Source organism: Drosophila rhopaloa, unplaced genomic scaffold (assembly GCF_018152115.1).
Source record: "Drosophila rhopaloa isolate 14029-0021.01 unplaced genomic scaffold, ASM1815211v1 contig_163, whole genome shotgun sequence".
In the NCBI taxonomy this organism is placed as follows: domain Eukaryota; kingdom Metazoa; phylum Arthropoda; class Insecta; order Diptera; family Drosophilidae; genus Drosophila; species Drosophila rhopaloa.
The window spans coordinates 12,288,781-12,302,175 of NW_025335043.1; the positions used below are offsets into that span (position 1 = coordinate 12,288,781).

At 43.7% G+C, this 13,395-nt stretch overlaps 4 protein-coding genes across 5 annotated transcripts; 1 reads left to right on the forward strand and 3 right to left on the reverse strand.

The window, feature by feature from the left end:
- The first annotated feature begins 229 nt into the window (after positions 1-229).
- On the forward strand, positions 230-8,239 carry LOC108044320 (bone morphogenetic protein receptor type-2). Of its 2 annotated transcripts, none has more exons than XM_017123308.2 (6): positions 230-482; positions 4,000-4,173; positions 4,242-4,466; positions 4,522-5,082; positions 5,154-5,977; positions 6,038-8,239. In XM_017123308.2, exons 2-6 carry the CDS (start codon positions 4,110-4,112, stop codon positions 7,082-7,084), a joined length of 2,721 nt encoding a protein of 906 aa, XP_016978797.1. In that variant the 5' UTR covers positions 230-482; positions 4,000-4,109; the 3' UTR covers positions 7,085-8,239. The 2 variants fall into 2 exon arrangements, with proteins under 2 accessions (XP_016978797.1, XP_016978796.1); XM_017123307.2 differs by lacking the exon at positions 230-482 and adding an exon at positions 3,731-3,876.
- Positions 1,988-2,785, reverse strand: LOC108044322. Its single transcript, XM_017123310.2, has 2 exons — positions 2,403-2,785; positions 1,988-2,348 (listed from the first exon to the last, which is right to left on the reverse strand). Exons 1-2 carry the CDS (start codon positions 2,650-2,652, stop codon positions 2,110-2,112), a joined length of 489 nt encoding a protein of 162 aa, XP_016978799.1. The 5' UTR covers positions 2,653-2,785; the 3' UTR covers positions 1,988-2,109.
- A 48-nt stretch (positions 8,240-8,287) lies between the features above and the next one.
- Positions 8,288-10,537, reverse strand: LOC108044321 (cytochrome P450 302a1, mitochondrial). Its single transcript, XM_017123309.2, has 4 exons — positions 9,907-10,537; positions 8,798-9,399; positions 8,479-8,676; positions 8,288-8,407 (listed from the first exon to the last, which is right to left on the reverse strand). Exons 1-4 carry the CDS (start codon positions 10,454-10,456, stop codon positions 8,288-8,290), a joined length of 1,470 nt encoding a protein of 489 aa, XP_016978798.1. The 5' UTR covers positions 10,457-10,537.
- A 556-nt stretch (positions 10,538-11,093) lies between these two features.
- On the reverse strand, positions 11,094-13,260 carry LOC108044330 (UDP-glucosyltransferase 2). Its single transcript, XM_017123317.2, has 4 exons — positions 12,470-13,260; positions 12,000-12,409; positions 11,823-11,935; positions 11,094-11,764 (listed from the first exon to the last, which is right to left on the reverse strand). Exons 1-4 carry the CDS (start codon positions 13,126-13,128, stop codon positions 11,180-11,182), a joined length of 1,767 nt encoding a protein of 588 aa, XP_016978806.2. The 5' UTR covers positions 13,129-13,260; the 3' UTR covers positions 11,094-11,179.
- Positions 13,261-13,395: the final 135 nt, after the last annotated feature.

Genomic DNA, 13,395 nt, shown 5'->3' on the forward strand with positions numbered 1-13,395 from the left:
TCGCTCTCTTTGGTTTGCTCTCTCCAACAGCTCCACTCTCTCGCTCCAATCGGACTCTCCTCCATTCCACGTAGCTTCGTAAATACACGCATGCCACTGCTTCTACTGCTTCTGCCCCAAAATGAGCGCCAGCAGCGCAGTCGACGTCGCAGTGGGGCAGACAGGGAGAGAGCAGAGCAGAGAGAAGAGCACCAAACCGAAATCGCATTCATTTCTCGAAAGTCGGCGGGCGAAGGTGGCGCGCTGCGAAAAATCAAACGGCAAAACGGCAAAAAACGGCCCGCCTATCGAGCAAACTTGTTTAAAGTGCCATAAAAAAGCCACAAAAAAAACAGGGAAATATAAAAAAGAGCAGACGCGACTGGCGCCGGTGCCCCAATAATAAATTTTCCGGCGAGTGTGCAACTTTTTTCTGTGACTATATAAGAATCAGTAATGCAATTAAACTGCAGGTGTAGTGCAGAAAATGCCCTGAATTAAGTGTAAGTGTGGATTTTGAAGGTGTCCAAAGTAGTGCAAATGTTTTCCGCAAACAACGCTGGAAAATGTCTTGGAAAAATCAATTTTTTACTCCACTCTGCGCAAGTACACACACACAAATACGCAGGCTAGCAGAAGGGCAGACGGTGGGCCACCCACCCTGGCAGAAAACTCTGTCTGCACAAAGTGAATATGCACTACAACAAATGTTGACCACTTTTTGTGGGACTTCAAAAGTTTTAGAAAAGCGTTCTGATACTATAGATTTTAACGGTCTAAAAAGAATTTGTTATGTAAGAGGATCATGTTTCTTAGGATGGTTCCACATTTTTTGAATTTATAGAGATAATTTAGTGTCGGTTAAGGCTCAAGTTTTTGATAAGATACCATTGATTTGTTAATTATTCGATAGGAAAACAGTTCCTTTTATACGACCCAAGGAACTTACAAAATTTTGGAAATCTTTAGCCATAATTTGTTCTTTCAAAAATGTAATATTTTTAAAAGGTAAATTTCGAACCAATCAAGAAAAATACCCATATTTTTTCATGGTGCACAAAAAAGTCAACAAGAGACCTCTGAGGCCATTCCCATTCACATTCCCTCCACCATTGTTGTTCTTGCTGTTCCCAGTCTGCTTGCACTTTTGTGTTTTTGCATTGATTTTCTACATCTTTTTTTTGTGAATGTAGCAGTTTTGCCAAATGCAGCTGTAGAACGAAGATGAATCCCGAATCGCTCGGGCTGCAGTTGGCATTCTTGTAGGGATGGGAATGGGAATGGGAATGAGTATGGGGATGGGGACATGGACATGGACAAATGCACACGCAGCACGCAGCACACAGCACGCAAAAAGTTAATCAGGCCCCAAGAACCAACAACAAATGCGAGGGAACCCAAGGCATCAGCAGCCAAATGGGGGAATGAGCCTCGATGACATTTCTATGCCCTACACGAAATGTATTTATAAGAATTGTTCTTAAATATTTAATGGCAATGTTTGGTACCTTGAACTTTTCCTAAGAAGTTATTTTAAGTCAAAGCATTGGATTAATAATACAAACAGAATGAATCAGTGACTTACAATGATCGTTTCTAGAAACCGAAGGTTTTTGTGATAAGTGTTGTCTAATAAGAAGTATTATCTAATTCTTCGAAATGATACATTTTTTCTCCCTGTTGCACAATAAATCCAGACAGTCGGACAATACAAAATGCTGTTTAAAATATTTTTTTATGAGCTTGGTCTTGCTGGCCAAGCAGCTACTCCCCACCAAATGTAGGGTATCAAGCAGTATTTGCAATTAACTGGCGCCGTTGGCTATCGTACGAGAGCAGCCGACGGGTACCTCCTCCTGCCCCGCAGTTCGCCCCACTCCATGGAGCACTTGAGACAGCGTCAGTAGAACCTGTTTTGGCGCGTCAGAGACTCTGCTCTCTTTCTCCACAGATTCTCTTCTGCGCATGCCCCAAAAGTGGAGAAAGGTGAAGAAAACAGAATCATTGGTTAAAGGGGGAGGGAGCTGAGATAGCGCAATGTCAAAATTATATTTGTAAAGTAAATTTTGGAATTATAAAATCTATGAAAAGGTGATATAGAAAAATACGCTTTCGATTGAAGTTATTGCATCAGTTATCCTGGGACCGCTGCCCGCGTCGCATCTTCCACAGCTTCTTCTGGCGCCTTGCATTGAAACACTCTTCAGGGGTCCTCGGGGTGTACTTCTCGTGGAGAATTATCAGCTGTCTGTTAATGGTTTGGACGAGATTCCCAATTTGCCTTACACGCAAATTGTGATCGGCTGTGTTTGCATCCACTTTTGGAACTAAAAAATCGGATTCGAGCTCTTCCAAAGAATCAAAATCGTCTTCCGGAAAATATAAATATTGTTCAGGGCACTCTGATTTGTCATCTGAACTACCTAAATCTCTTTCTGGGCAGTCTGATTCCTCTCCTGGATATCCAAGCTCTCCTTCTGAAGAATCCGACTTATTTCCTAAAGGATCCGTCTTCTCCTCCTTAGAATCAAATATGACGTCCTGTTTCTCACTAAGACGACGATACTTCCTTATAAAAAAGTGATAAATGCAAATCACAGGTAGCCAGAAAATTGTTAAACACCACCATAATGTGCCACTGATATACAAATATGGCTTGATGAATAACTCCATGTATTATAATTTCTTATATCTTTGTTTCATTTATAAAATAAAGTCTATACTTTAGTAAAAGAACGAAAGCGAAGGCACTCAAGAAAAACTTTTTTGCAATAAAATTTAGACAAAGAAAACCCTATGACCTCGAACTGACAACTAACTCAAATTCTACTTGACAACTAACTCAAATTCTACTTGAAATGCTTAAACTATCTATAAAACTACGCAGATAAACTGCGAAAGAAATTTACTTTTTTTAAACATTTTAAAATTTAAGAATTGATCACTTCAAGTCCCATCCCTAACAGAAAAATTAATCAATTAAAAGCATTTTTAATTCATAAATAAGAAGTTCATGAATTAAAAACGCCATAAATAAGTACCGTAGATAGCAGGCGCAGATTTCATAATCGCTTGATAAGTGTATCCTGGCTTGTCTGATAAAAAGCTTATCTTACTTCAAATTTCATGCCTCGTCACCCACAATTAACCCAAATGTCGTCAATGCAAATTCGTTACCATCTAGGTATAAACACATTTATATAGTTTTGTATGTAAGGCATATGAACATACTTACGTACCCTATAATTGAAGGGGAGTAGAGCGTAATAAGTTAAACCCAGTCCCACATAATTAATGCGGGCAACATTTTCTAATCAGCGTTCAAGGGGAAAAGTGGGAAAGGCTTTGAAAATGCGTGCTTAACTACCTATAAATTTAGGGGTATATAAGCTGTAATGATAGTGGGGAAAAGTTAAAATTAGTCTTATCAATGTGTAAAATGCACATTAAGTATAAGCGTACAAACTAAAAAATGAACTGTAAGATCTTACAAAAAGATAGAACTGACTTCACAATATTTAAATGGCTTTAAAAACATAATATTCCATTTTTATTCTAAGCTATACGAGTATTCTCTAGTCGTGATCCTCTTCGAATCAGTCGAACCTCAACTGAAATGATTTTGCTTATTCTGGCGGCGCCTGGTTCCAAATGGGTTCCAAAGTGCAACAGTTCCCCTGAGACTTGGAGTGGGTGGGTGCTCGGAGTTCCCCGTAGTTCCCCCGACTCCCTGCGATCTACAGAGTCTTCGATGGAGACGCTTCGTGATCGTTTCTGTTCGGGTTGGGGTTGGTGGAAGTGTGCGAGTATTTGGGTCTGGCCATTATCGCCGGCAGTTGGCTTGATAAAGTCGCTGAGCTCGGGAATTGTCATCGCCTATTGATACGCAAACCGAGTGTGAGAGTAATGACGAGGGTGCGAGAGTGTGTCGCAGACTGTTGATAATTCCTGCGTAGATTCTATTCATAAAGAAGACACCACAATATTCAACAATATTTATAAACATTTGCGATCTTTTAGCACTTTCAGAGGTTGTACAAAATGCCGTAAGATTGATTAGCAGTTGGTCAATCACAGTGATCCAGATCACTAATATCATCTAGAAGTTCGTCTATCGAGGGATTGCAGACATGAATTGGGTTATCTATAGCTGGCCTTGCCTACTTTTGGCTCTGATCTCACTTGGCAAAGCATGTGAGTACCTTTTAAAGACTGTATTATCTATGGAATATTTATGAATGGAATTTTTTTGCTTTGTTTAGCACCTGTTCCGAATCGCCAGTATAGTTGTATGAGCTTCCAGGAGAACGACAATTCCCTTCATGACGATGATGGCGATCAGGACTTGAGTGGCGAAGTGCAGGAGCAGCAGATTGAGTCCACTCCGGTGCCCACTGAATCACATAAAAGCACCTGCCAAAAAGGCTATACCTTTTGCTTTACCCTCTGGAACCAGACGGCCAACGGCACTAGAGTTATAAAGCAGGGTGAGTTGGTGGTTTGCAAATCAAAAACATGATACTCATTCTGTCCCATTTCCAGGTTGCTGGGAGGAAAACACGGATCGCTGCAGTCAATCGGAGTGCACCAGTTCGGCGCCCACAACCACCACCAGTTCGCTGTACTACTGCTGCTGTTCGGGGGATTTGTGCAATGCCCAGTATGCGGTAGTGGAACCTGCTCCCCTGGAACTGGGCTCCAATGATGCGAGGAACTCAATTACTAATCGGGCCACTGCCAAGCAGCATCAATCCTTTTTGGCCAGCACAATGCTGGGCCTGGCCGGCGGACTCACAGCCCTCATGATTGGCATCTTCCTGGCCGTTCAGTATTGTCGGACAGCCAAGGAGAAGCCGGAGCCGGAGGAATCGCCCCTGGCACCATCGGGTCCTGGCTACAGCTCCAATCTTCGGAATGTGGACAACATGAATTTGATCAGCATGCTGGGCAGTGGCAAGTATGGAACTGTGATGAAGGGTCTGCTCCATGATCAAGAGGTGGCAGTTAAGATTTATCCCGAGGAGCATCACCAGTACTATGTGAACGAGAGGAATATCTACGCACTGCCTTTAATGGAATGTCCAGCACTGTTGAGTTATTTCGGTATGTTATAAATGATATACCGAATATTGCAATTCAAACCATATATATTTATAATACAATCTTCATTCCAGGCTACGATGAACGCTGCACGATGGACGGCCGGATGGAATACCAGCTGGTACTTTCCCTGGCTCCACTGGGATGCCTCCAGGATTGGCTGATAGCCAACACTTTGACCTTTAGCCAATGCTGTGGGATGCTGCGTTCCATCACGCGTGGAATCTCCCATCTGCACACGGAACTCCGGTTGGGGGATCAGCATAAGCCCTGTGTGGCCCATCGGGACATCAATACCCGGAATGTGCTCGTCCAGGCGGATCTCAGCTGCTGCATCGCTGATTTTGGTTTTGCCCTGAAGGTCTTTGGCTCCAAGTACGAGTACAAGGGCGAGGTGGCCATGGCGGAGACGAAGAGCATCAATGAGGTGGGCACCCTTCGCTACATGGCTCCCGAATTGCTTGAGGGAGCAGTAAATCTACGAGATTGTGAAACCTCACTAAAGCAAATGGATGTGTATGCCCTGGGCCTGGTGCTCTGGGAAGTGGCCACCCGCTGCTCGGACTTCTATGCTCCTGGACAGACGACGCCCCCGTACAAGGCTCCCTATGAGCAGGAGGTGGGCTCTCATCCCAGTTTCGACCAGATGCAGGCACTGGTGGTGCGGCACAAGGCGCGTCCCCTATTTCCCGCAGGATGGGGTGGTGGTGCAGCCGCAAAGGTGGTGCGAGATACTTGCGAGGACTGTTGGGACCATGATGCGGATGCCAGGTTGACCTCCTTGTGTGCCGAGGAGCGGATGCAGGAGATGTCGGGTCTAAGACCACGAGCCCAAGCTCAGCCCGCTAGTCCACTGCTGAACACCAACAATCTGGTGGCCACCACCAACGTGGAACAGGTGAGGACAATAAGTATATGTGTCTTAGAAACTACTATAAATGTTTTTATGTTCTCCTAGGGGTTTAATGTCATAACTACAACGACAACGGCGGCTGCAGTGCATCATCAGATGAGCTCGGACACCACAGGACTCATACAGCCACCTCCCAATCAGCAGCTACCTTTGGCTGCCTTGGAGCGGGAGAAGAACCACCTGAGCTACCCGCAACAGCAGTTGCAGCCGTATCAGGGCAGGAATCCCTGCCAGGAACGCAACCTGGCACCCCTGCCCCTTCGAACTCCTCCAGTGCTGGTGGAGCGGAGCAAGAAGCACAGTTTCCAGACACAGCCGCAGGAGAACTCGCTCTCCTGCCTGGAGCACGATGTGAGTGTGGAGGAGCTGATAGCCAGCCATCATCACCAGCAGCAGCAGCAGAAGAACACGATTGTCAGCTCGAGTGGAAATACCAATTCCAGCTTGGGTCAGGGATTTCCCAAGCAGCAGAACACGGATCACAAGCTAAGGGGATGGCATGGCGTCAGAGCCTTGATCAATAAGAAGCTCTTCCGCAAGGAGCATGCGGAGGAACTGTGCCGCCAGTTGCAGTTGGGCGAGGAGAAGTCCAATCTGGTGACGGCTCTGCGTCGCCCCAACAACCTGGACTTGAGTCCACGCCTGGACAAACCCACGCCGGTTCAACTGCGAAGTGCCGAGCAGCGGACAGGAACCCCAGCCCACATTGTGCCCCGTTCGCTGTCCAGCAGCCTGATCAAGCACATCAACGGGAGCACCAATAACAACTCCATCCAGAGTCATGGTAGCGAACTGCAGACCCTCACGCGTCCAGCGCCGAAACGAAGACCCGGCCACCTGCGCACCAACTCCCTGATGGTCAGCACGGGTCAGGGTCCTCCGACGGAGCAGCAGATGCGCCGCCAGCACAGCCTGGAGGTGTTCCGCGAGGTCTTCAGCGGCCGGGGGAGCAGCGAGCGGTTGAGGGATCCCAGCGAACGGGTGAAAACGCCTGGCGATGTGCCACCATCCGTGCGGAAAGCCAGGGCCAGCAAGACACTGAGTCTGTACGACGATCGGATGATGGACTCCTCCCTGCTCAACATCCTCTAGCATGAGGAGGTCCTGCTGCTGGAACTATAAACTGAACGAAAGCAGCAGGACATCAATCCGGACCCATATCTTATCCTTCATCGAACACATATTCAACGATAGCCATAGAGCAGAAGACTCGAAACGCTTCCTGGAAAAGTCTTCTCACAAATCAGAAGGGATAAAAGGACTGCTTTGGTTTTCTATCTAAATTCTTTTCGATTTCAAATCGAAATCAAATCGATGAGGTTTTTATTATTACTCGGTATTAAAAGAAATCAAATTAATGTATTGAAGATTCTTGAATAGTTTCTGCACATAGATTTAATTGATAAGAACCATATATACAACCGTTTTTTTTAACCAGACTGATAAAACGATTTGAAATCGAAAGAATTTTGTAAAATTGAAAGACCAAAACAGGACCGATAAACATTTATTTTTCGAACATAGAAGAAGTGGAGTTCAAAGTATGTGTATATCTAGATGTATTTTTTCACCAATCATCCTAGCGTGTAGTGCGGCAAACAACCAAAGTCCTTATAGGTTAGATCAGACTAGAATCGTACGAGTATCAGTATATAGCAGTATATAGCCCCACACACATAAATATATTTTTTTGACTTGATCTTGAACAAGAGCGAAACAGGAAGTAGTCTATATAGTTTGTATATGTACGGTTTTCACTCGAGTTGAGCTTAAGGCAAGAAGGGAATACAGAAGGAAGGGGCTTGGTCGGACCACTTTTATAGAGCCATATATAGTAACAATCTGCATTACGAGTATATCTTTAACTAAACATTGTACTGGAATATTTAGTCATTACATACTTACACATTAAAGCCCCTGAAATGGGTTGTCATTATGCTGAAAACATGTATACAAAAAAAAGAGCACAAAATACTCGGAAGAAAATATCTGGTTAACAAATTTGAATTTCTTTTTGGGAAAATATACCCACTTGCTCAAGTATTTGGCAACCCCATCTAGTATACCCCTTTGGATGAATTTTCGATGAATGCCTTTTTGTCGTTCTCTTTAGTACTTAGACCAAAACACCCGCAGCCTTTCAATCACATTAAATGCAAGTCTAGTTATATTTAATTTACACTAATTATAATTATAAACTAATTTAATATATGTAATTAATAAACCAATTATTTAAAAGTGATAAAAGTCTGTTGTCTCTCAGTCTCTTTCCTCTGGGGGTATTATATTTAAAACTTATTCAGTACGCGATCGCAGTTCGATCAGCACGGGAGCATCGGGTTTATTTATTAGCAGGGTCTTGACATCCAGCTCTGCATCAGATCCGCTCCAAATCAATTCGTACTCACGCAGCAGCTATAAAATCGAATAAATAATTTGGAATAAGTTGCAGACCGAAAAGTGCCGATCTTTTAGTGTTTACTCACCCTGAGGAGCAAAATGTGCATATTCTGCTCGGCCAAACGACGGGCGATGCAGGCCCGCATTCCATGGCCAAAAGGCAGAACTAGGTAGGGATTTAGGGCACTCCGGTGCTGCAGCCACCGATCCGGCCGAAAGCGAAGTGGGTCCTGAAAGTGCTGTTCCAGGCGACAGGCTACCATGTTTTGGGTCACTACAGTGGTCTGGGAATTGAGTATGCATATTGATTAATTTAGAACTTAAGTAATATTTAATGCAGTAATATTATCTTGAGAGAAACGTACTTAATGTGAATACATTATCTTCTGTCAGTGCAATACTTACCCCTTTCGGCACAAAATAACCACTGAAGATCGCATCCTGGTTAAGTATTCTGCCCACTCCCACCGAAATGGGATTCAGGCGCAGAGATTCCTTGAGGACAGCCCTCGTGTATGTGATATCCGTTCTCAGGGAATCCATAGATAGCTGCTCTTTAGGATTAGGAAGCACCCGCTTGGCCTCCTCGTAGAGTAATTGCTGAACATCCGGATTCCGGGCCACATGATAGAGCAGGAATGCCGAGGCATATGAGGTGGTATCGATGCCAGCCAAAAGCAAATCTGCAGCAGTGCCCACCACATCACTGCGATCAAGTTCGGGGTTCTTAAGGTAAGCGGAGATCAGTGAGGATCCCACTGAGCCGTTCTTTATGTTCTCCTCCAGCAGCTCCAGAGCCACTCCCTCCATGTAGGATTGGGCCTGGCTAAGTTTTCGAAAGCTAGGAGTCTCCAGGAAGCGCCAAAGTTGGAGACCCTGGTCAGTGGGCAGGATGCAGCTATTGGTGGTCTCTGCTGCCTCCATCAAGCGGGTGGATCGGGATTCACGATCCTGCTCCTTGGGAGAAAAGGACTGCAGACGGGCCCCAAAAGTAAGCAGGCAGGTCACTAAAAAACAATACTTATTTATTAAAATCTAATAGAAACCGTAGTCTGGTGTTATGAGGAGTATAGTGTTTTATATAGTATTTTCATTACCACCGAATCCTATTTAGTAAAAGCGCACTTGTGCGTTTAAAAAATAAACTGACTTTATCATAGATCCACAAATGTTATTTATAGAAGAAACTTTCTTTAAAAAAATTCAAATGAACGAAAAATTACTTAGATCTAAATTAGAATTACAAATACTTAATGGAATATTTATCAAAAAATTTTCAAAAACTTCTTTTATAAAGTCACTGATTTCTAAGCTAAATTTTAGGTCGCCAGATAGTTTTATACATATTTGCAAATATAAATATACAAATAAACATGACATTATTATAGACCAAGGAACGGGATTTTAAAATATACCTTTTCCAAGAAATTCAATCGAACAGGAAATTGCCACATTTAACATTTGCATTTCAAATACTTGCTAGAATATTTAATGTTTTTTGAATCTGTACTCACATTCCAAATTCAATCTGGTGAGTTTGGGCAGCATATCGATGGCATTTCCCTCCCGCGAGTCTTGTAGAAATCTGAGAAACTCCTTGGTCACTCCATCCACCTGGCAGACGAAGTTCCTCACACTCTTTGGGGCACTCAGTTCCTTTTGCAGTTGGGCACGCAGACGCCACCAATCCGGACCATTGGTGGGCAGTAAGCCGGTGGTCTTGTAGACATCCGGTCGATTTTTACGATATTGGGCCAGTGCCAGGTGACTCCTTCTCTGCGGACAATCGCGCTCGTTGAGCAGGGATGCGATATCCCGGGGATCATAGAGCCAGACTATATCCTGGCCGGGAACTATAGTTTCCCTGACGATTGCACCATATTTCTCATACTTATCCTGTCCGGCCTGGTGCAACTTCAGCCAGGAATAGGATCCGATGCCGGGCAGGTAGTTGTACAGGTTACCCATCCCTAAAGGACCTCGTGGTCCTGGAATCGCTTGATAAGGCTTGGCGAAGGTGCACTGCCTCGAAGTGCAGCTAATCTTCAACAGTTTGGTCAGCATTTTCTGGTTCTCTGTTCTTTTCGCGGCAAATTCTCGAAATGCACTGAAGGTTACGTGGGACTGAGGGTATTTATGGCTGGCTCAGCATTCTGGCAAAAATACATAAAAACGAAATCGGGACTGGAGATCGTGCCTACCTGTGGTGAATCTATTTCCGATCCATTTACCTGCGATAGCCTTCTCTTAACAAGTATACGCTCTCTGGGATTTAAGAGAGTAAAATGGAAGAAGTCATACGATGTAGTCTACTTTTGGGATGAACATAAAATATAATTATAACTAAAGACACTTTAATAAAAATAAATATAAATATAAAACGATGTATTACTATTTTAAGAAACCTAAGCAATTTTGCATTATACAAATAAATTAGTCTTAATTACAAATTTGTTTAGTTCAAAACTATTTTGAAGCATATTCTAGACATGGTTTGAATAAATAAATAAATAAATGCAAAATGGGAAACTAATTTCTCACAGATTGTAGGTGTCAACAACTAAAGATGACCAATCTTCAAATTTTGCTTTACTTAATTAGCATATTAATGGACTTTTCTCCAAATAAGGTAGCTTAGTTTAAGTTTAGCTTAGTAGGTTAAATACCAGAAAGCGGGATTTGCGAAACAAATATGTCAATGTTTGGGAGATCTTTACATTTATTTATTGGCAGTCTTTTTTTTGGCATAATATGGTACATGAAAATAGAGAAAAACTGATAAAATGTTTAGTCCTCTTTTTTTTCTAGGGAAGGCTTTTCCTCCTCGTCAAGTAGTTGCTTCTCCCCTTTGAGTATCTCCTCATTCAAATCTTCAATTAAATCGGTGGACTCTTCTTTCAGTGTTATATTGAGTGGAGCGCCACTCTTCGAATTCTTCTTTACCTTTTTGCGCTTTTTGGGTACCTCACCTTTGAGCTCCTCCTTTTCTTTTGGCACCTGCTGAGCTTTGGAACCCCTGGTGAAAAGGACTATGACCAAGTGGCCTAGGTTCACGGCCACAGCCAGGAGGATAATGAATGGAACGATCATCACATCCACGGAATGGGCCACAAAGAAGTTTTGTGTTAGAGCCTCAGTTTGTGCGAAATCCTTGTAGAAACGTGGTTCGCGGATTAGTTGTTCCACATGCCAAAGTGCCAATTTTAAAGCGGACTGCGGACGTGTCCTGAATTTCAACTGAGCCTGGTAGAGGGCATTGGTGAATGATTCGTCATCCAGGATCTGCTTTAGAGCGTTAGACAGGGTTTTCTGATTAAATCCGTTGGTCTGAACCACCACTCCTAGCTTGCGTTCCATTACACGCTGGGCATTCTATAGAAAAAAGACTTATATAATTTAATTTAAACTAAATTTGATTTAGTTAACTCACATTAAATTCCTCCAGTTTGAGGGGTAGCACAACCAAGGGCACCCCATTATGAACCGCCTCCAGAAGACTGAAACTATCACCATGGTTCAGAAAACCCTTCACATAAGGTTTAGCTACACATTTTAGAGAAAAACCATATAAAGTTTTTACAAATATTATAAGCCTTTAAGGTCTTACCCAAAATATCCTGCTGCAGTGACTGATTCACATTGAGTGTTAATAAATTAGATATTTCTGGTGGCATCTGCTTCAGCTGTTCCACATTCCAAATAAACCCACAGCTTGGATTGTTTAGTATCATCTTAATCAAAGCTTGTCTTCCCTGGCCTTTCATATACTCAATATAGGGCATATTGATGTACACGATGCCATCGATGAATTTCTCAGTGAATTCCTGTATATAAGTGGGCAGAGGATTGACCTCGCTCTTGATGTGGAGTCCACCCACTTCGATGACTCCGGGAGGAAGATTTTGCACATAGTCCAGGACTGGATGTGTGTTTAGCAGCACTAGTTGTAAATTGGGGTAGGCATTTTCAGTGGTCACCAGACCATTGAGCACAGGGTTAATTACTACTAAGCGGATTCTAAAGGTAAGGAATAAATATATAAACTAGAAATAGTTTAGAATACACAGAACAACTCACAGTGGCTCTGCATAATACATAATGTGGTTGTGCAGTCGATTCCAGAAGCTCATCTTCTTGGGCATTTCACTGATATAATGTGGTGTCCTGGCCGGACTAATGGTATTCTCCGCCTGAACCAGGGAGATCAGATCCGGGGTAAGTTTACCCGCACTCAGTCCAAGAACCGGTTTGGAGCGCCACATGGGAACCGCGTCCATCAGGCACTCCATTCCATGGGTGACGTCGGTAATTATCAGATCGAAGTCCACGGCCAATTGGGCTGTCAATTCGGGCATCAAGCTATTCATGGTACCCGAGTTGAGGATGGAACGGCAGCTGCCCAAGAGCACCTCGTACCACACCAGCAACTGCTTCAGGGTCATCATCTCCTGGTACTCCTGCGTATCCTCGCGAATGAAGTGCTTCTTCATCACATCGTAATCGTTGGGCAGGTGGTAGTACAGCAGACCATCCACTTGCTTCTTGGGCTCCGGATTGGGAGCAGTACTGATCACCAGTAAGGTATGACCATTGGCCACCAGGGCGTCAACAAGGGGCTTCGACCAGCCGGGATTATTGTGCTGGGCCGTGCTCACCAGGCACAGGATATTCGCCGCCTTCGAGGGGCAAAAAGTCCCCAAGAAGAGGAATACCGGGAGCAAAAACCAGGTCTTCATCGCTCCACTTTCCTTCAACCACTGAGTCACTTTTGTGGGTAGCGATAAGATTCGCCGGGTAATGTGTTTGTCGCACTGATAAGGTTTCAATCGGATTTGTTTTCCCTACGATATCGTTGTGATTATTGTGAATCGACGCCGAACGGTGACAGCGAACTGAAGTTTTGGGCTTAGGCTGCTTTATATGGGAAATCTAGTAGGGGACTGAGTTTGACCTATTTTCATATATTGTATAAATCAATTTTTTTGGAAATATTTGTTAAAAAT